At 42.0% G+C, this 21,916-nt stretch overlaps 1 protein-coding gene across 1 annotated transcript in view; it reads left to right on the plus strand.

The window, feature by feature from the left end:
• The first annotated feature begins 1,759 nt into the window (after positions 1-1,759).
• The window catches only part of rapgef1a (Rap guanine nucleotide exchange factor (GEF) 1a), a 202,547-nt gene continuing 182,390 nt past the window's right edge, over positions 1,760-21,916 (plus strand). Inside the window, exon 1 of the mRNA XM_059638379.1 lies at positions 1,760-2,029. Within this exon, the coding sequence (XP_059494362.1) occupies positions 2,005-2,029 (25 nt within the window). The 5' untranslated portion in view covers positions 1,760-2,004. The remainder of the gene's footprint in view (positions 2,030-21,916) is intronic.

Here is a 21,916-nt window from a genome sequence, read left to right on the forward strand (position 1 = left end):
TGCCCATTGGTCATCTATTGGAGAAGCAATGATACAAGTAATGGAGATGGGACTGCCAGAAAAAAAGTACACAGAGAAGGCTTAAGATTTGATAAAAGGATGTTGTGATGAGAGATTTAAACATGACACTATTGAGAGAGGAGTGAATGATCGACAGAAGGTGAAAGGGAAGGGTGATCAAAACAGCATTGTGGAAGACCCAAGGTAAAGTAAGAGAAGCTAAAACAACACAAGCCTTTTGCTCTCTCTCTCTCTTTCTCTCCACAACTGCTGACAACTTCTGTTTTTAGTTCAGGCTTTCAGCAGGTGCAGGATCTTTGCTTATGAGGTGTAAATTGTTGTTGTAGAATTACAGGGAGGCAGTAGCAGAGTGGGAATGTTACTGAACAATTAGTCTAGAACTCCAGGCAAATGTTCTGGGTACATGGGTCCCCACCATGGAACATAGTAAAATTTGAAACCAATAAACATAAAACTAGCCTAATGGCAGCCATGTATCCATTGTCAATTGTCATTAAAACCTACCTGGTTCACTAATGGCATGTATTCAGTGAAATCTGTCATGTGAAATTGATCCAAATAGCTGCCTAGCCAGCTAAACTATATCCTATAATCCCAATAAAACGTGCAAACAAACAGAGAATGCTGGAGAAACTTAGTAAATCTGGCAGTGTCTATGGAAAGAGAAACAGTGGTAATGTTTTGAGTCTGGTAATATTGCACATCATTTGTGCATGGGGAAGGGGGCTCCTGTGATGATAAGAGTGATGAAGGTAGGACTTCCAGGTTTAAAACTAGATAAAAGTCAGGTGCAGTCATGATGGGCCAAACAGCCTCCTTCTCCACTGTATTAATTTTGTGAATCTGTGAAAATGGTGCCATGGCAAGAGATTTAAATATAGCAGGATTGGAAGAGGAATGGATGACCGTTTTCCATCCCTAAGGAAGCAATGGCAATATAAAGTCACCATAATCATAGAATCCCTACAATGTGGAAGCAGGCTATTCACTCCATCAAATCCACACTGACTCTTCAAAGAATATCTCACCCAGACACACCCACCCTAACACTGTATTTCCCATCACAAAAACAAAGTTGCTGGAAATGCTCAGGAGGGTCTGGCAGTATTTGTGAAGGAAAAAACAGAGTTAATGTTTCGGGTCCAGTGATCCTTCCTCAGAAAGGTCTCGCGGCTGATCCACCTAGCATGCATGTCCCTTGGCACTACAGGCAATCTAGCAGGGTCAATCCACCTAACGCACATATCCTACCAGATCATAGGGCAGCTGTCTTGTTGGTGAGAGTTGACTGATAGCAAGTTTAACCAAAGGTCTGCATACCTCAGGTGAGGGGAAGAGGTTGAGAAGAAGAGTCCAGTGTGAGAATTGAGCCCACAATACTGGCAACACAATATAATCACAAAACCAATCACGGCAGTCAACTGAGCCAACGGGTTGCCTGGTGAAATAGAGATAATGGGAACTGCAGATGCTGGAGAATCCGAGACAACAAAGTGTGGAGCTGGATGAACACAGCAGGCCAATCTTAAGAGCACAAAAGCTGACGTTTCAGGCCTTGACCGTCCCTCAGACGAAGTAGATATGTTTTTGGAGTGGGAGGACATCGACTAGTAATGCAGCCCTCCGGCCGAGAGGTGGTGGTGCTGAGGGATGGAGAGGAAGGTTTTTGTTTTGAGCGGTTGGGCAGGGAGGGTTTCCTCTTGTTATCGCTGGGGGAAGGGGAGGGGGCTGGTGGGTTGTCTTTTTTTTTAAAGTCCTTCGCCGTGGGTGCCGTCCTCTTGCGGCCGGAATCGGTCAAGTGAGTCAGCTCGGAGATAGACACCCAGGGAGACACACACAGCCCTGTGGGTACATGGCTGTAGCCGGAGGTGGCACCATGGGGACCGAGTGAACGGGATTTCTCCACGTCAAGAGGAGGAGAGGAGGGGGGAAAAAAAATCAAGAAAAAGCGAGAGCCAAGTCCGCGGGGGCCGGCGTCAGGAAATGTCCGGGAAGCTGGAGAAACCAGGTGAGGCAACACCGAAGGGTTGTTTGTCGGGTGGGGAGAAGGGGCAAGAAGAGGCTGAAGGTCATGGAGTCGCCGACCAGAGCCTGGCTGCCGCCACCCCTCTGGAAAGCCCGAGGCTTCACTGCACGGGCAGGCCTCAGACCGCGTTTTTACCGTTCCCGTCACTTTTTATTCACTTCTGCTTCAACCCTCCCCGGTAGATTATTTCAGAAATGGAAAGAGCAACGCACCATCGCCCCCAACCACCGAGTTGTTTTGTCGAAAAATTAATACGTTGCGAGGAGGGAGTTGACCGAAGGGGTATTTTGCGCTGGGAGGCGCCGGGGTGGTCGCTAACGGCGATGTGCTGCTCACTTCAAACAGGAGGCGCCAAGACCCGCTTGCTCATTCAATCGGTTTGTATTTGTTCCAGCTAGAGTCTGCCTTCACTAATTCTCTTACACGCCCCCTTTTCTGATTATCGCCAGGAGGCACCGGAGATTAAGGAGGAGGGGTTTCGCAGGGAATGGGCACAGCTTCAACTCGTACCCTTTACAATCCCCATGGGTGCCTTCTCTTGCTTTGCTTGGCTTCGTTAAATCTACTGTATGGAGAACTGGGTCCAGACTTCTCATTTTAAGGCAAATGTTGATGCATTGCTGTCCAGTTTTGTCGTCTTGCCATGTACAGATGTAACGTTCAGCCCTCTGGGAAGAGGATTTGGTGACCTCTAATTTTGGTGTGAGGTTACTGACCCTACCGATATCCATGTGTCAACAACAATTTATTTATCAACCATCTTTGTAGTTAAAAGCCCCCTGGTGCTTCACAACATTTGTAAACAAAATTTGACACTGAGGCACATGAGATGTTGAAACAGATTACCAAAGTCTTAGCCAGAGGTAGATTTTAAGGAGCATTTTAAAGGAGGAATGATGGGCCATGAAGTTTATGTAGGGGGCTTCTAGAGCTCAGGGCTTTGGCAGCTGAAGGTAATAGCTACCAATGGTGGGAGGAGTCAAAATTGTGGATTCTTGTGCACACAATTGGAGGAGCACATTGATCATGGAGGGTTATGAATCTGGAAGGGGTTGGAAGTCATTAGGGCTACAGCAGAAATTGGAAAAAGAATGAGAATATTAAAATCAAAGCACTGCCTGCCCAGTACAGGGATAATCTGCAAATAGGACTTGATGAGTTTTAGAGGACATCAGGTTACGAAGGATAGAATTTTGAAGTTGGCCAGGTTGTGTTGGAATAATCTAGAGGTATCAAAGGAGTACAGTTGAGCAGTAAGCTGAAATAAGGGTAGAGGCAAACAGTGCTACTTGATAGAAATAGCTCAATTTAGTAATGATGCTAAATGTGACATTGAATTCTTCATCTGGTTCAGTCAAGAACCATTGAATGATATGGAACAGAAGGAAGCCATTTGACCCATCGTAGCTGTCTGTTCTGCATCTTGTTACTTTTTATGACTAACTCTTTTTGGTTCATATGTTGTACTTTATAGGGTGGAAAGAGTGGGGGGGAAAAGTAAATTTAGGCTGCGCTGGGATCCTCAATCACTTTTCATATGACAAATTCTTCATCCTCAGGATCATTCTTGCAAATCTCCTCTGAATGTCAGCATCTGCATACTATTCCTGGGGCCCAAAACTATGGTCACTACTCCAAATGTGGTCGACCAGAGACTTATACAGCCTCAGCAGTACGTGTCTGCTCTTGTATTCCAGCCGTTGTGAAATGAATCCCAACATTGCATTTGCCTTCCTGACTGCTGATTGAACCTGCATGTTAACCTTCGAATTCTGAACTACGACGACTCAGTTTGTGTGTCATATTTGCAAAGCCTTTCCCCATTTAGAAAATAAAGTTTTAGTAAATGTTTGCAGGCTAAGTAGGCCGGTTTCAAGAAGCACACCTGTAGTATAATTCTCTGTTTCAGATGGGTGTATGAAAGATTTAAAAAGTTGCAAACTCCATACGCAAAGTTGGACTCATACAGTTCATGGTATGGCTCTGGGGATAATTGTTGGATAAAGATACCTAAGGATATGTTGCCAATTGGATACAACATTGGATTGCTGGTAGGAGACAGGGTGGTGTTGGACGGTTGTTTGTTTTGGACTGGAGGCCTGTGGCCAGCGGTGTTCCAAGGGGATTGGTGCTGGGCCCACTCTTGTCTTTAGTGTAAACAATTTGGATGGGAACATAGGAGGGATAGTTAGTAAGATTGGTGTAGTGGGCAGTGACAATTTGACCAGTTGGGTCAATGGGCTGAGGAGTGGCAGGTGGAGTTTAATTTGGATAAATGATAGGTCCTGCATTTTTGTAAAACAAACAAGAGCAGGACTTAGTAGGACCCTGGGTAGTGTTGTAGAACAGAGATACCTTCTGGTTCATGTACATACTTAGCTGAAATTTGCATCACAGGTAGACAGGGTGATTAAGAAGTCATTTAGCATGAATGCCTTCATCATTCAGACCTTTGAGTAGGAATATCATGTTCTGCAGGATGTTGGTGAGGCTTTTTCTGGAGTTCTGGTTGCTGTGCTATAGGAAGAATGTTATTAAATTAGAGGGCTCATGTTTAAAAAAAAAACAGGATTTGCCAGAAATGGAGGATTTGAATTAGAAAAGAAAATAGGTTGGATAGGCAGGGACTTTCTCCACTGGAGCAGAGAAGGCTGAGGGGTGCCCTTCTAGAGGTTTATAAAATCATGAGCATAGATAAGGTGAATAGCAAGGGTCTTTTCCCTACATGAGGGAGTTCAAAACTAGGGGACATCTCTTTATGATGAGAGGAGAAAGTTGTTTTTAAAAAGGAAATTAGGGAGCAACTTTTTTACATGGAGAGTGGTTCTTATCTGGAATGAAATGCCAGAGGAAGTGGTGAATTCAGGTACAGTTACAATGTTTAAAAGACATTTTGACAAGTATATAAATGGGAAACGTTTGGAGGGATATAGGCAAAAGGCAGGTAAGTGGGATTAGCTTAGTTTTGGAACTTTGTCCGCATGGACTAGTTGGACTGAAAAATCTGATTCCGTGCTGCATAATTCTCTCTGACTGTGTAGTGCCGTCAAGCTATATTTCAAAAATGGTGAGAATGCTGAGCCGTTCTATCATTTTATTGATCTCTGCAGTGCAGTACGTTTGTAATGTTCCAGAACGGATAACTGAGGTCAGGCAGTTCAGACTTTGTATGTAGTTTTACTTAATTATTCAAGTTAAGCTGAGAACCACTCTAGTTAAATGATTTGGCAAATGCAGTGGCTGTGTCCATTGAAGATAATGTGACCAACCCATTTCCATTGTCAGGGTTCCATCGCACTGCATGTAATGATTTATGAAAAATATTAATCAGCATCAAAACATGGTTCTGTTAGAATGTGAATTTGATTTCAGTCTCTCGCCACGTCTTTTGTTTGCAGAGGGTGAGTGTAGTTGATTTTAAATAATATACTTGTTCTGATTTCCTAAAAATGACAGTCTGATTCTTTCGCAATGGTTGTCTGTACACACAAGTTGTTTTCTGTCTGAGAATGTTTCAGATTCCTTCTTTGTAGTCAGACTTGCTGTATTTTACTTTGGTGTGTTTTCAGTGCTTTGTGTAGAATTCCTGTCAGTGGGCAGAAGCTGTGGTCTTCTATCTGCTTGAATTTTAGTACACTGTATTGATTAGTTTACTTGTCGTAAAGTTGTGCATTGCAGCCTTAAATAAAAGACACACCCCATCTATGCATGGAAATAAAATTTATCCAACTACAAAGGCAGCAGTTAAAAATGGGCAGTTTTTTTTGTATCCTGGAGTGAAGGTGGATGGTAGATGAGGGGAGAGAAAAGAAAGCCATTGAATTTCACGCCAGGATTTGAAAATAAATAAACTTTTAAAAGAAAATCAAATATCTGCCGCAGATGTAAAATAATCACTAATATCGTATTTACAGCCATTTCAAACAAAAGATATGTGGTATGAAAGGAAATGCAGCAGCTTAGATCAAAAGTTGGCTGACAACCAGATTGTTCCAGGAATTGCATGCTGTTTGATCTGAAGGAGGATTGAAAGGTTGGTAACCAGTGATGAACATAATGGAAGACTTCAGGAAGGCACAAGATTAGAAAGGTGGGCAGATGGATACAAAACGCATCTTCATGTGTAATCTCTCCTCCAGATTTTGAGGTAAATGAGAACTAAGAGTCCATTGATTAAAATTACAAGCAGGTAGTATGATAAATATGTGAGACTAAATTATTTTGTTCAGTTTTGGTTTGCCACTTGCAGAGCAGCAATGTAAAGAATGCAGCCTAGGTTCACCATAATGATTGGGGTGGAAGGTTATGAGAGGAGATTCGTGTTCCTGAATGCTTTTTCATGCAAGCGCAGACTGCGTAGAGAAACTTTAATATAAGTTTATGGCAAACAGTAAAGGACTTCCACTAGTTGGGAAGGTTGTGATGTTAGTGTGTCAGTTTGGAGCACTTGGAGTATTGTCTATGGTTTTGGCTACCTTTATCTAGGGAGGGTGTACTCGTCACAGAGGTACTGTAATGGGATTTCATTCTGACTAACTTTGGGATTAGTCTACTACCTTGTAAAAAGTGATTGAAGAAACAGAATTTTGAATGAGGAGTGATCTCATGGAAACTTACAGAATTCATCCAGGGCACAAGTAGGATTTGACAGTAGGAGGAATGTTTTCACTCAACGTGATGAATCTTTAGAATTCTGTATCATAGCCTGTGAATGCAAAAATCTTGAGCATGTTTGAGAGGAATTGATAGATTTCTAGATCCTGATGACCTCAAGGGATAGGGGGATTGTAGGGAAAAGTGGCATAGAGGCTCATTGGGCCAAATGGCCTATACTTCTACTTCCTATGCTGCTAATTTAAAACCCTCTTTGAGAGTGGGGAGAGGAATGCATTTATTTAGATGAAGTATTATTCAAGCGTGGGATGGTTTGTCATGGTGAGTGTTTGCGACATTGTTGCATCTTTTAAAGGAAAATTGTGCATGATGTTGCAGCAGAGGTAGATACCACATTATTGGGAAAGGTAGGGAAGTGGGATTGGTTTGCTGTACTAAAGTGCTGGGATAGAAGCAATGGTCTGAGGGACCTTCTGTGTTTTTAAAGTTTTTTTTTATATGGCATCATGCTCTGGTTATTGCCTCTGTTTATTTCCTTTTGACCCAGGTCTGATCATAGATCATAGAATCATAGAATCCTTAAAGTGTGGAGACAGACCCTTCAGCCCAACAAGTCCACACAGCCCCTCGGAGCATCCCACCCAGACCCATCTCTCATCCCACTTAATCTACACATCCCTGAACACTGCAGGAAATTTAGCACGGCCAATCCACCTAACTTTAGTCTGTGGGAGGAAACCAGAGCACCTGGAGGAAACCCACGAAGACATGAGGAAAATGTGCAAACAGACAATTGCCCAAGGATGGAATCAAACCTGGGGTCCTGGTGCTGTGAGGCAGCAGTGCTAACCACTGAGCCACTGTGGCGTCTTGGCAAGTATAATTCACTGTCACTGACACCTGAAGAAAGAGCGAGACTCCAAAAGCTTGTGTCTACAAATAAACCTGTTGGATCATAACCTGGTGTCATGTGACTTTTAACTGTAAAATGTACTGCTTTTTAAGAATCTGGTAGCCAGGATTCCAGAATGGATGAAAAATGGCTTTTTATTATTTTCTAATGGAATAACGGTTTTGCCAATATTTATTTCCCATTCCTAATTGCTGTTAAATTGCTGCAGTCTGAGTCTTTCAATGCTGTAGGGAAAGGAATTGCAGGATTGTGGGTCAATGGTGGTAAAGGAATGGTGATGTTTCCAAGTCAGTTACAGTTGCATCAGGGCTGCATCAAGAACATTGACGGCAAATTTTCAAGCTACTGTAGATCTGTTTGATGTGTCTTAAAATATGCTGCAATTTCCCTGTGTTCCATTGTAGGTGTCAGTTGCATTCCTTTATTCTGCAAAAATTATATGATGAATATTTGGTTTTATTTAGATATGTTTTTCTATAATGCAGTACAGCTCTTCACTATTTGATCTAGTGTATTCTTAATGTTTTCAAGCTAATTCGATGATATAATTGATAATAGAATTCTAGTAGTGACACATTTGAATTAAAATTTAGCCCCCCACTAATTTGGCAGCCCTCCATAGCTGTGCATTCCTGTTGAAATGAAATCTGAGTTTCTTCATGGGCATTGTAACATGTCTGGACAGATTGGTTAAAATAACATACCTCGAGAGCAGGTGGGTCTTGAATCTGGGCCTTCGGGCTCAGGATCAGGAACAGTATCACTATGCCACAGGAAACCCCTCTATGGAGATTATATATTGTTGCCACACCAGCTGTCCTCTTAGAAAATAAGATTTGATGCACTAAATCTGTATAATTTTGAAAAGTATGTTGTACTCCTTAAAGAAATGTTATCAAGTTCCCATAAACCTTTGCAATTGTTGTAACAATGAAATTGTTGCAGTATGAATGTTGGCATTGTAGGATTAGAACTTTGAATGCTTAGGTGTAGTCATTTGACCTATTCAAATAAAAATCTACTTTTTGAAGTAACCCAGAGCACATTCTGCTGCTCTGTTTATGTTACACCCCCTATATTTTTTCTTACTTTAGCGTATGTGATCAGTGCACCCTATGTTTTCAGGGATAAGACTTTTTGTGACTTGGTGTTAATGTTTATCCAATTGTAGCGTAGCCTTAGTGGTTGCTTGGTAGACTTTTAACATGATAGTTTAAAACAAGTATAATAGGTGAAATCGTATTTTACAGTAATAGACTTCAAGTAATAATGTGTGGTTAATCAGAACCATTAATTTAAACTTTCTTAAAATAGCAGTTGGATCTTTTACAGACATTTTTCTTCTTGTAAGTTCAGTGTTAAACTAATGTGGGAATGCAATCTTTGACGTTTAGCTTCATCTAGTGCTTTAGTTGTGCTACGGAAACAGTTTGTAAATTTGGAGAAGTGTGTTACTGGGCTTATCATATTTTTTCACATCCCAAACTGGAAGAAAAGTTGAAATCAAGCAAATAATTGCAGTACTGCGTTAGAGCCAACGAGGTGTGCTAACAGATTTTTCCATGAACTCGTCCAGTTCATACCTAAATTATCCATTGGTTGAGTGCTGTATGTGTTTACAGAATTCACCCATATATTAGCATCTTGTCCTTATCAAAACATCTGATTCTTTAATTACAGTTCCTTTTTCTTGGTGCATATGAAACTTTTGAGTTGGGGTGAAATGGTCACATAACTGGTATACTGTAAAAGGTGCCTGTCATTGAGGAGATTGTCTGACTCATCATGTTTGCTGAAATGTGCTTATTGTAAACCGATTGGACAATTCACATTGGTCAGAAAGATGTGCAATGGTACGTTTATTTTTGTGGAGACAGTTGACATTCAGACCTCAGTTCAGAAATGGCGTAGTTTATGTAATTGAGGATCATGCTAAACTTGTTTGGATTTTAATTTCACACACTAATGATCACTTGCATTTAGCAAATAATTGCCAAAAGTCCATGTTCAAAATCAGAGTTAACTTGAATAAATCTGTCACTGATTCTTGATGTTCGTGATTAGGTGCCAACCAACCAATCTTTCTTCTCTGTCAAATATTCTCTGGCTGTAAGTAGAGGTGATCAAAAATTATCATTAAAGTCTGTTCTAAACTGACAATCTGTGCAAGGCAGCTGTTGAATTAATATTGCAGATGACTTAATAACATCTCTTTCTGGCAGCGGTTCGAGTCCCGTTACTACTACCTGATGGAAATGTTAATGCTCTGATTCTTTCTTTTGGTGTTTGATCCTCTTCAGTTAACAATCAGCTGAAGAATTCAAGTTAACAAAACCAGGATAGTTTATGTTCCTGACTTTACAGCTAAAGCTCATGCGTCAGTTGTCAAAATGTTCATGACTTATTTGTTTCCTTTTTAGCAATGTCAGAATTTCCACTTCCTTCTGCAACTCAGAATTTCCGCTTTATTGAACTTTCCGAACTTCCCAATTTGTATTCATGTTTTAGACTGTCATCTGTATCCTAATAGTCGCAACGTTATTATTCAGATACTCCCATTATAGCAGAAAATTGCTTTTCTGATCAATATTTAATGCCGCCTTTTGCATTGGCAAGAAGTAATGAAGAATGCCCTCTCAGTGCAAAGTAGGGGTTTTCAACAAAATCACTAATTTCTTGGTAAAATTACTGCTGACAGTTCACTTACTTCTGCTCAACTTTTAAAATATCGGAAGAGTCATACTGAATTTAAAACATCAACTGTTTCTCTCTAAAGAAGCTGTCAGACCTGCTGAGTTTCTCTGGCACTTTGTTCTTAAGATTATTAAAGTATTGGTTGATGGGTTGATATGTTTGAGATGTAGCTGCAGGGATGTAATCTAACCTCATGTTTTCTGACATATAACTGAAGAATTGTGTCAGTGTTTTGTACTGTGTAATCTGGGATGTGTTTTTTTTGAATTGCTCAACTCCAAAATATAGCATAAATTGGTTGTCGTTCAGATTTTTGGCAGCTCCAAACCTTATTCCATATTTTCAATTTATTTTAACTTTTCCTCCACTTTTCTACACTTCCCATTATCCATTTTTAAAATTTCATCATGAGATGTCTGCATCATTGCCTAGACCAGCATTTATTGCCCATCCCAAATTGCTCAGTGGGTATTTAAGAGTCAACTATATTTCTGTGGGCCCAGAATTATAAGTAGACCAAACTGGGTATGGACGATAGATTTCCTAAATACGTTAGTGAACTAGATCGGGTTTTTTATGACAATTGGCTGTGGTTGCATGATCTCAATAAGGAGGTTTCGTCACCTTCCCTGGTGGGATTCAAACACCTATCCATTTGCCTGGGGTTCTTGATTGTCAGTCCAGTAAAATTGCCATTGCACCATTACCTTTACTGCTTATGCACTGTCAATTTTTTTAAAAATTGCAGGCATATTTAATTTGCTTCATTTACTCTGTTACCACATACGGAGTGGTTGAGTGGAACCTGGTGATTGCCCAGTGTAGCAATTTTTTTTTGTTAAAAAGGAGGTTCTGTCCCTCGGATGTATCCTAAGAATTCTGTGGGGAAACTAGAGAAGTGATTGGTGAGCCCTAATAAGAACCGAAAAAACTGTGGATGTTGTAAATCAAGTACAATACCAGAAGTTGCTGGAAAAGCTCAGCAGGTCTGGCAGCATCAGTGAAGAAGGGAAAAAAAACTAGAGTTCTGAGGAAGGGTCACTGGACCTGAAACATTAACTCTGATTTTATTTTTCCCCCTTCAGATGCTGCCAGACCTGCTGATCTTTTCCAACAACTTCTAGTTTTGTTCCTGATTGCTGAACCCCTTGCTGAGATATTTGTACCATCAGTAGCCATGGGTGAGATCTGGAGGCTAGCTAATGTGGTGCCACTATTTAAGAAATGTGGTAAGAAAAGGGCAGGGAACTATAAACTGGTGAGCCTGATGTCGGTGGTGGGTAGTTGTTGGAGGGAATCCTGAGGGACAGGATTTACATGCCTTTTGAAAGGCAAGGACTGATGAGGGGTGTTGATGTGGCTTTGTGTGGAAAATTATTTGATGAACTTTATTGAGTTGTTTGAAGAAGTAACAAAGAGAATTGAGGGCAGAGCGGTGGACATGGTCTATATGGACTTCAGTAAGGTTTTTGACAAGGTTTCTCATGATAGACTGGCTAGCAAGGTTAATCACATAGAGTAGAGGGAGAACTGGCTCGAAGGTAGAAGACAGAGGGTGGTGTTGGAGCATTGCTTTTCAGACTGGAGGCCTGTGACCACCAGTGTGCCACAAGGATCAGTGCCTTTTGACATCTCTAGGAATGATTTGGATTTGAATGCAGGAGGTATGGTTAGTAAGTTTGCAGATTACATCAAAATTGCAGGTGTGGTGGACAGCGAAGAAGATTACTTTGGAGTACAATGGGACCTTGATCAGATGGACCAATGGGCTGAGGAGAACAGATGGAGTTTAATTTGGATAAATGTGAGGTGCTGTGTTTTGGAAAGGCAAATCAGGGCAGGACTTGTACACTTAATGGTAAGGTTCTGGGGAGTTTTGCTGAATGAAGAGATCTTGGAATGGCAGGTAGATAGGATAGTGAAGGTGTTTGGTATGCTTGCCTTTATTGGTCAGTGCGTTGAGTATAGGTGTTGGGAGGTCATGTTGCAGTTTTACAGGACATTGGTGTAGCCAGTTTTGGAAGACTGCGTGCAGTTCTGGTCTCCGTGCTTTAGGAAGGATGGTGTGAAATCTGAAAGGTTTCAGAAGAATGTTGCCATGGTTGAAGAGTTTGAGCTGTACGGGCTAGCTGAATAGACTGGACTATTTTCTCTGGAGCGTTGGAGGCTGTGAGGAGACCTTTATAGAAGTTTATAAAATCATGAGGGGCATGGACGATGTAAATAGACGAGGTCTTTTCCCCAGCATGGGGGAATCCAAAACGAGAGGGGAAAGACTTACTAAGGATCTAAGAAGCAATATTTTCTTGCAGAGGGTGGTGTATGTATGGAATGAGCTACCAGAGGGGAGCGTGGAGGCTGATACAATTACAACATTTAAACGACTCTGGCTGGGTATATGAATGGAAAGGGTTTACAGGGACGTGGGCCAAGATTAATTTAGGATATCTGATCAGCATGGGCAAGATGGAGCGAAGCGTCTGTTCCCGTCCTCTGTGTGTCTTGCAGCCAATTTCTGCCCAGCATGAATAAGAACTCTGTCGAGATTCATTAGGCCTATAACTAATTATGCGTAATACACTTTGGGGAAGTTGAGCTTCTCGGCCTTTAGACTGTCTTTAATCTGCCTGCAGTAACAATCATGAGTTCAGTTGATTTGTGAGACTGATACTGTGAATTGCAAGAAATGCTCCTTCACGGATTCTTAGTTTTAATTGACTACCTGCAGAGAGTTCTGAAATAATATTTGATTTTCCATTGTCTACTTCGATGTGCTTACGAAGGTTAACCTTAAAGGAGGGCAGTAAAAACATTTAAGCATTTAACTTTATTTTAATGTATCTTGGCACGAGCAAATGGGACACAAAATAGAAACAGAGAATAAGAACTGGTATAGGCCATTTGGCCCTTTGAGCCTGCTTCACCATTTAATATAGCCAGATGTAGAGCTGGATGAACGCAGCAGGCCAGCAGTATCAGAGGGCGGCAGGAAGGGGAAGAGGATTCTGAAATAAATAGGGAGAGAGGGGGAGGCAGATAGAAGATGGGTAGAGGAGAAGATAGTTGGAGAGGAGACTGACAGGGCAAAGAGGCGGGGATGGAGCCAGTAAAGTTGAGTGTAGGTGGGGAGTTAGGGAGGATATAGGTCAGTCCAGGGAGGACGGACGGACGGACAGACAGACACAGGTCAAGGGGGCGTGATGAGGTTAGTAGGTAGGAGATTAGGGTAGGGCTTGAGGTGGGAGGAGGAGATAGATAGGAGGAAGGGCAGGTTAGGGAGGTGGGCACAAGCTGGGCTGCTTTTGGGATGTGGTAGTGGGAGTGGTGATTTTGAAGCTTGTGAAGTCCGCATTGATAACATCGGGCTGCAGGGTTCCCAAACGGAATATGAGGTGCTGTTCCTGCAACCTTTGGGTGGCATCGTTGTGGCACTGCAGGAGGCCCAGGATGGACATGTCGTCTGAGGAATGGGAGGGGGTGTTGAAATGGTTCGTGACAGGGAGGTGCAGTTGTTTTGTGCAAACTGAGTGTAGGCGTTCTGCAAGGCAGTCCCCAAGCCTCCGCTTGGTTTCCCCTACATAGAGGAGGCCACAATGGAAATAGTGGATACAATATACCACATTAACAGATGTGCAGGTGAACCTCTACTTGATGTGGAAAGTCTTGGGGCCTGGGATGGGGGTGAGGGGGGAGGTGTAGGGGCAGGTGTAACACTTCCTGCAGGGGAAAGTGCTGGGTGTGGTGGGCCTGGAGGGGAGTTTGGAGCGGACAAGCTGTCTCTTTTTTTTCTCAGTAGCACTCTTACGTTGACACATGCAGAAAATGCTTCTAAATGGTAACCTCCTGAGGCTGTGCTGCCTGATGGATTGTGGGTAACGTTCCCAATCTGAACTATTTTCAATCCGGATCACATCAGGGGTCTCAAAGTTGATTAGGCAACAGGTCCAGAGATTTTGGTCATGTTGCCTCCAGTGGCATGCAGCTTGGTACCTAGGTGATATCCAGCTCCTTGCATCTCTGGAACAGGTCTTGACCAGCCAACGTGACAGCATACAGAAGAAACTCATTTCTATCAACCTTCACCTAATTCTGTCAGTGACTCGGCAGATGGTTTCCTTGCCAGGCAGGCCTGTTACATGGACAAAAGTATTGTTGATGGAAGAAAAGATGTGGAAAACTCTGAACACATTCTCATCCCTTAGACATGTGCAGTCCCAGACTAATCACCTACCCCATCCAACTCGGTACCATGTGTATCCAATTCCTGTTGAAAACATTCAATGTTTTGACCTCCAGCGTTTTTTATGGCAGGGAATTCCATAAGTTCATCTCTCTCTGGCTGAAGAAATTGCTCATGTCATTCTTAAATGCCTTATTCCATATCCTTAGAGTGTGACTCCTGGTTCTGGACACCTGGTTCATCAGGAGCATCCTTTCTGTGTTTATCCTGCCTCATTAGAACTTTACAGACTTCTATAATGCTTCTGACAAAAAAAAATGACCAAGTGTACACTGCCCTGTTTACAAGGCATTTAAGTCAAACCAGCTTATAAATGGACCTCCGTTTCCGACACTTCATGCAATGGTCTCATTAGATGTGTGCCTCCATTTTCATGCCACAAAGTGCTTGCTGGTGCTTTATAATTAATTCAATGGAGAAAACATGCATATAGGTTATTACGCCCAGCCACCCAGAGACTGGGGAGCAATAAAGGTGGTGATCACTGTATTAATGTTGGATGTAACATTATTTAGCATTCCGTTTCAGACTAAGAAGTTTGTCTCCGAAACAACTGTGCTAAGTTTAAATAAATAAGGGTACCTATATGGGAATGAGGGCAGAGTTGGCTGGAGTGGACTGGGAAAGTTCATGAGTCACAAAGATAAATCTCAGTGAGGAAGAATATTAGGAAGATAATAAACCAGCTATGCTTAACCAAGAAAATTAAGGATAGCATCAATTTGAAAAGGGGGGGGGGAGGAGAAAAAAACATAATTTGTCTGAGACTGGTGGTAAACCAGAGGGTAGGGAAAGTTTTAAAAGACAACAAAAACTTCTGTTTTGGTTTATTTTGCTGTGCTTTAGGATGGCAGCAAAGGCTGGTGACACTAAACCAGACTTTGTTGTTACAAAATACATGTGACAGTAAATAAATCAAATCAAAAAGAATTGCGGGAGAAAAGGGGTGGGGGGGGAGCAGAAAACAAACTACAAAGTTAATTATAAGGTAAAGTCACCAGGGTCCCACCACAGCTTGGCAGCTGTAAAATTGAGACTGGGCAATTGGTGGTGAAGATCACTGCAGTGGTTGGATTGAGGTTAGCCAGGTGAACTTTATAGCGCGAGTTCCTTGATTGGACCAGGTTAACAGCCCCATCCATGTCTGGATTTTTGATGAGGTTAATACTTCATATCCTTCACGAAGTCGAACATGAGTCATGTGTGCCTGCAATTGCGATTAGCGGAAGATTCTCAGAAGTATGCTACAATTAATACCCATTAGGGTTTGTACCAATATAGGTGACTGCCTTTTGCGGTATCCACAGCCTGTGCCATTTTGTAGTGGATAATGGAAAACTTTTAACAAGGTCTGCCTCAGGTTGCCATTTAGCTGGATGATATGCTAATAACCCGGAAGCCCAGCAAGGAGTATTAAGATGACTTGGACATAGCTTTCAAAACATTTCTCCAAGATGGTTGTACACCTTAAAAGGGAAGAATGTGTTCAAGGCATCCTAAGTGACCCACTTGTCCTAGAGTCAACAAGACCGCTTTCACTCATTGGAAGGTAAAGCAAGGGCGATCAAAAGTCCCCCATCACACACATCTGTACTGAAGCTTTGGTCTGTCCCTCCGTTGGTGAATTACAATGGAAAATTCGCATGCATGTTAGCCCCATTCTGGCACCTTTACAACTGTTATTGTTAAAGGGTCAGCCTTTTTAGAATGGTCTCGTAACCAAGTTGTAGCCTTTAGTGAAGTGAAAAAGCACCTGTCATCATCTAAGATGTTGGTGCACTACCATCCCAAGTGAAATGTACTGACGTATGATGCCTCCCCAAATGGTATTGGATCGTGTTGGCTCACTACTGATCCATGGAGAGGAACGCCTGAACGTGTATGCTTCACAGACTTTGGCTGATAGTGACCAGAGGTACGACTATATGGAGAAGGAAGGTTTGGTGGTCATCTTTGGTGGGAGAAAGTTCCATCAATACCTTTTTACGGATATAAAGTTGTGATAGTAATGGGCCATAGTCCTCTGCTAGGGCTACTTGGAGGACGGGGCTGTACCACCCATAGTTTTAGGTCGAATTCAGCGGTGTGCTCTTATTCAGAGTATGTACAAGTTGGAACACTGTCTGGGAGGCCAAGTGGCAAATGCGTGTGCTTTGAGCCACCTCTCATTGGAGAAGTGTCCAGAAAGTTTTAAACCAGAACTGACATCTTTTCAGTCACTGCTGACAATATCCGACTGTGGACATGAAAATATCCTGTCCTGGTAAAACGAAACAGCTGGTGGTGATGAGGGAAACAAAAGGGCCTTTACAACAAGAATTGAAACCTTTGAATCTCGTGAGACCAGGTCACCATAGAGGATGGCATATTATTATGAGGGCAAGAGTGATTGTTCCGATCAAAGATCACACCAGATGAGCTTCACCGGGGTCACCCTGAAGTTTCCAAAATGGGGATGTTGGTGAGATATTATGTACAGTGGCCTGGATTGGATGCTGACACAGCCATGTTGGTGGGGCAGTGCCCACACTGCCAACAAGTACAAAAATTACTGCCAGCAGCTCCTCATTTTGACTACATCAGTTCTTCTGTGGGCTTTGTTCTTGGCAATTGTGGTTGCCCATTCAAGAGTGATTGGGAGTATCATGGAATTCATTCATCAAACTTGGTGATTATTGAAAAGTTGTAAGTATTTTTTTGCTATACATTGATTTCTAGAGACATCAGTCACAATCAATGGGCCATTTACCAGCAGAGAATTCATCTATTACCTAAAGTCGAATAGCATTTTATATGTAAGAGCAGCTCCATACCATCCATTGACCAATGGTCTGGTAGAAAGAGCAGTCCAAACTTTGAAGGCAAGCTAGGTAACAGCTTACAGTCTCACTTGATAACCAAACTGCCCCAGTTCTTGTTTTCTTGTAGGACCTCCCCTCAAGCAACTACAGACACAGCTCCAGCAGAATTGCTAATGAAGAGAAGACTGCAAACGAGGTTAAACCTGATCTCCCTGGACTTAGGGGAGGATGATGAAATGGCATCAGGAATGCTGCTGCTGGATGCAAGACTGCTCTGACCATGAGAAGCGGTTTACTTCGGGGACAAAGTTTTTGGTGTCAAAACCACAGGAATGGCCCTGCATGGGTAAGAGGCGTGGTCACCAAAAGGCCAGGTCTTGTGACACATGTAATTTCAGTAGTTGGTCATAAACAAGCACGTGGACCACGTGGAAAGCTGCAATATTGCAAACGACCAGGAGCAAAACATACCCGGTGCCTCAGAACATGAGGCAAGGCTGTCAGATCCCATGAGTTCTCTCCCTCTGCCTAGCATCGAAGGAAGTTCTGAAGATGAGGTGGTTATGGCAGATGTCACAGCCTCTGCGGCTACCATCTGGAAGGTGAATTTCAGCTGAGATGCCACAGGTGCAAGAGGTGTGCTACTGTCCGGAATACATTGCCAGTATCTGGACCTGGGTAAAAACCTAGGAGAAGCTACAGGAAAAAAAATGGGTTTAAGACTTCAGGACTTGGAGGGGGAACAATGTAGCAATTGGAGCGAGGTCAGCCAGGTAGACCTCTATAAAATGAGTTCTTCGATTGGGCCAGGTTAACAACCCCAATCATGGAGTCCTGTCTGACAGATATAAACAGGAGTGTCAAAGGTTCTGTTCACTTAGGATCTGGTTCTGAGCTACCTGGGTCAGTGTCTTACACTGTGCACCTGTAAATAAAGGGTGACTTGGTGATGGGATACCAGCTTTTGTGGAGTTATTTCGGTTACCATACCTCAGGTGAGGTTGAGAACACAAGTCCTTCATGGTAACCTCAACTGTAGTCGGAATTGAACCTATGCTTTTGGTGTCATTCTGCAAGGCCAACTGAGCTAAGCATTCACAACATGAGAGTTTAGAAAATTGTCAGTAAGCTGCTGACCTGGTGGGAGTGCTAGCTCAAATCCAGTCCTTCTGTAGCTAGCGTTTGTATGTGGAATTTGTACAATAATGATCAGAAAGGTGTTTTTCAATTTTTCTCTACTCCTTGCTGAAGATCACCTAAGTCAATTTAGCCCCTTTTAGTGTCTTCACATGCAAAAATGCAATGACTAATACTCAACTCTATTCCACATTCAGTTATGATCTTGGCAGTGTTTTGTGATTTTGATTACTTCCTTGGAGTTATGTCTGGGTGAATTGGTGGGCATGCTTTCCCTGTCAGAGTCTGAACTAAATGTTTGGATATGTGCTGGTCAAAAATCGATTCTAATGCATCATTGACTTGCTCTGTTGGAATTCAGGAATGTCCTGTGAATGACTAAGTTCAAAAGCAAACTTCAATATGAATCAGTAAAATACTTCTGCAAATTGGAAGTTGGTGTTTGTGTGCAATGAGGATACTTTTCTCTAAATCAGGAACCTTGGGAGATTTGTTGAGGCTAGCGGTGTAGAGCACAACTCATTTTTTTAAAAGCTTGAAAGACAACTGTAAAACAGAAGAGTTGATTTATATACCGCCAGGATTTCTAAAGCTTGTAAATTCTTGTGGTTGTTGTTGACATGGAGGCAACGTTTGACCTTGGAACTCTAGCAAAACCAAATTTGATGGGAATCACTAGAAAGAGTCATACCTCGGACAGCAAGATTGTTATGGTTGCTGGATGGTTATCTCAGTTCCAGCTAGGACATCGTTAGAAGTCGTGTTAAAGATCATCTTCTCTTTCGTCAATGATCACTCCATCGTGAAGTTAAATTGAGGGTGTTCCTGATGATTGCCAAGTGTTCAGTATCAATGAGGAGTTGCAAACATTTGCATGTGACAATGCTGGGATAACATTCAGGCTTGGGCTGGTAAGTTGAGGAATGTTTATGTTGCACAAAATCCAGGTAACCACCTATTGCACGATTGGAAAAGTTTGAGAGATTTTCTAAAATGAATGACATTACCATCACCGAACCTCCCAATATTAGTAACTGAGTCTAAAACTAAACTGCACCAGATGACATTTTTATAAATAAATAAAGCTGTTAGGTGCTAGAAATTACTCTCTGCACAATCTGCCCCTTTACTTCCCAAAAGTTCTGTCATTTATGAGGCGCAAGTATGAATGTGGTGGAATGTTCTTGTCTGGATGAGTGTAACTTCAGCAACAACCATCCAGAATAAAGCAGTCTGCTTGATTTTCACACCTCCCTCACCCTCAGATTTATACTCCCCACCTCCTGCGCAGCTGTAGTAATATGAACTGCATACAGGATGTGCAGCAGCACTCAATCAGGGCTTCTCTATCAGCGTCTCCTCAGTTTATGACCTCTTCCACCCAGAGGGCAAGGGTAACACAGTGTGCTACTACCTGCAAGCCTCTTTTCAAGCCACATACCATCCTGTCATGGAACTATATCACAGTTCCTGCATTGTTGTTGCGACTAAGTATGGGAATTTCCTTTCCAGTCACACTGTTTGTGGAGTGGGCATTTTGGAAAGGATAACTTTAAGTTTCTTTACGTTAGCTTTAATTCTGATAGTAACTTGGATTCAGTATCTCTTGACATGTTCCCTCCAAATGCTTTTGCCTATCTCATACCTGGAAGCCCATGAGTTGAACAGAGAAATGTGGTCTATTTGCACTGGTTTTCTGTAACATAACTTGTGCTGTCATGTGATCGTTCTGTCTTTTTAAAAAGACAATTTCACAGAAAATGGGCATTACTGGTTAGGCCAGCATATGTTCCCCAACCCTTAAAGGTCGGGGTGAACTGCCTTGTAGAACTGTTTTTCAGTTCATGTGTACATACGTACACGATATTAGGAAGAGGTAATTGACAACCTATCACATTACATTTCCAGCTATAAACTAGACCGATTTAGCCATCAGTAAACTGGGTAAATAAAGTTGAAGGTTGGTGTAGATGGAATTTGTTGGGTATTGGCACCATTGCCCTGAATTTGTAACGTACTCAGGGCAGTTTCCTAGAACAGTATGTTGCAGATCCACCAGGGATCTGTCTAGTTTGGATCTGGTAACATGTAATACGGCAGGTTTAACAAATGACGTCGGAGTAAAAGATCTTCTCCGCAATAGAGACAATATCGTGGTAGACTTTTAGCATTCTATCAGAGAGGGAGAAACCTGCACAGAAACAACTGTGCTAAGATTGAAATGGGTAATTACAATGGAATGAGGGCAAAGCTGGCTAGAGTGGACTGGGAAAGGAGTTTAGCAGCATGAGTGGTTGAGGAGCAATGGCGGACTTTAAGAAAATAGTTCATGGCTTGCAGCAAAGACCTATTCCAGTGAGGAAGGAGGATTCCAGAAAGTGGATAAGCCAAACCGTGGTTAGCCAGGGATGTTAGGCACAGCATAACATTGCCTTGTTATTTCTTTAACTATTTCTTCTGAAGAATAATGATAAACCAGAGGGTAGGAAAAGCTTTTTAGAAACCAACAAAAATATCATCTGGAAAAAAAATGAGCAAAAATAAACTGAGGGTAAATTTGCAAGTAGTATCAAAATGGAAGAGAGAAACCAAAGGAGAACAAGGCTGCAGAAGAAATAATGGGGAGCCAGGAAATGGCAGTGAAGTTGAAAAAATACTTTACATCAGTTTCCACGGTTGACTACACAGAATTTTGGACTGCTAAATAGTCAAGAGACAAGAAGAAGGCAACAAAGTGAATACAATAACTATGACTGGAGGGAAAAGTGCTAGGGAAATTAATGGGCTAAAGACTAATGTGTTGGATGTGATGAGATGTATCCTAGAATAATAAGGAAATAGCTACAGTGATAGTGGATGCACTTTTAGTGATCTCCTAGGAATCCTTAGATGATGGAAAAGGCCCAGATATTTGGGAAAGAAAGCAATATGATCATTTTTTAAGTAAAGAGAGAAGTCAACAACAAAAAGGTAACTAGAGGCTGGTTATCTTAATATCTGTTATTAGGGGATAAAGTTAGACTCTATTATAAAGAATGTAATGGCGGAGCATTTAGAAATAGAGTCCGCATGGCATTATGAAAGGAAAATCATGCCTGTCAAATAAACTAGAATTCTTTTGAGTGAAGTAACAAGCAGGCTAGAGAAAGGGGAAGCAATGAATGTAATATAACTAGATTTTCACAAAATATTCCACAAGGTTCCAGACATTACGTCAGTTTGTAAGATAAGAGCTCAAGGTGTTGGAGGTTCAATATTAGCATGGATAGAGGATGAGCTAATTAATGAAAGACAGAAATGGAATAAGAGCATTTTCTGGATGGCATCCTGCAACAGGTTATGTGTCACAGAGATCAATGCTAAGACCACAGTTATTTACAATCAATGTTAATGACTTGGATGAGGAAAGCAAGTGTACTACAACCAAGTTTGAGGATGATTCTAAAAATAGGTGGGAAGGCAAGGGGTGA

This window comes from Stegostoma tigrinum, chromosome 29 (genome assembly GCF_030684315.1).
Source record: "Stegostoma tigrinum isolate sSteTig4 chromosome 29, sSteTig4.hap1, whole genome shotgun sequence".
Taxonomy (NCBI): domain Eukaryota; kingdom Metazoa; phylum Chordata; class Chondrichthyes; order Orectolobiformes; family Stegostomatidae; genus Stegostoma; species Stegostoma tigrinum.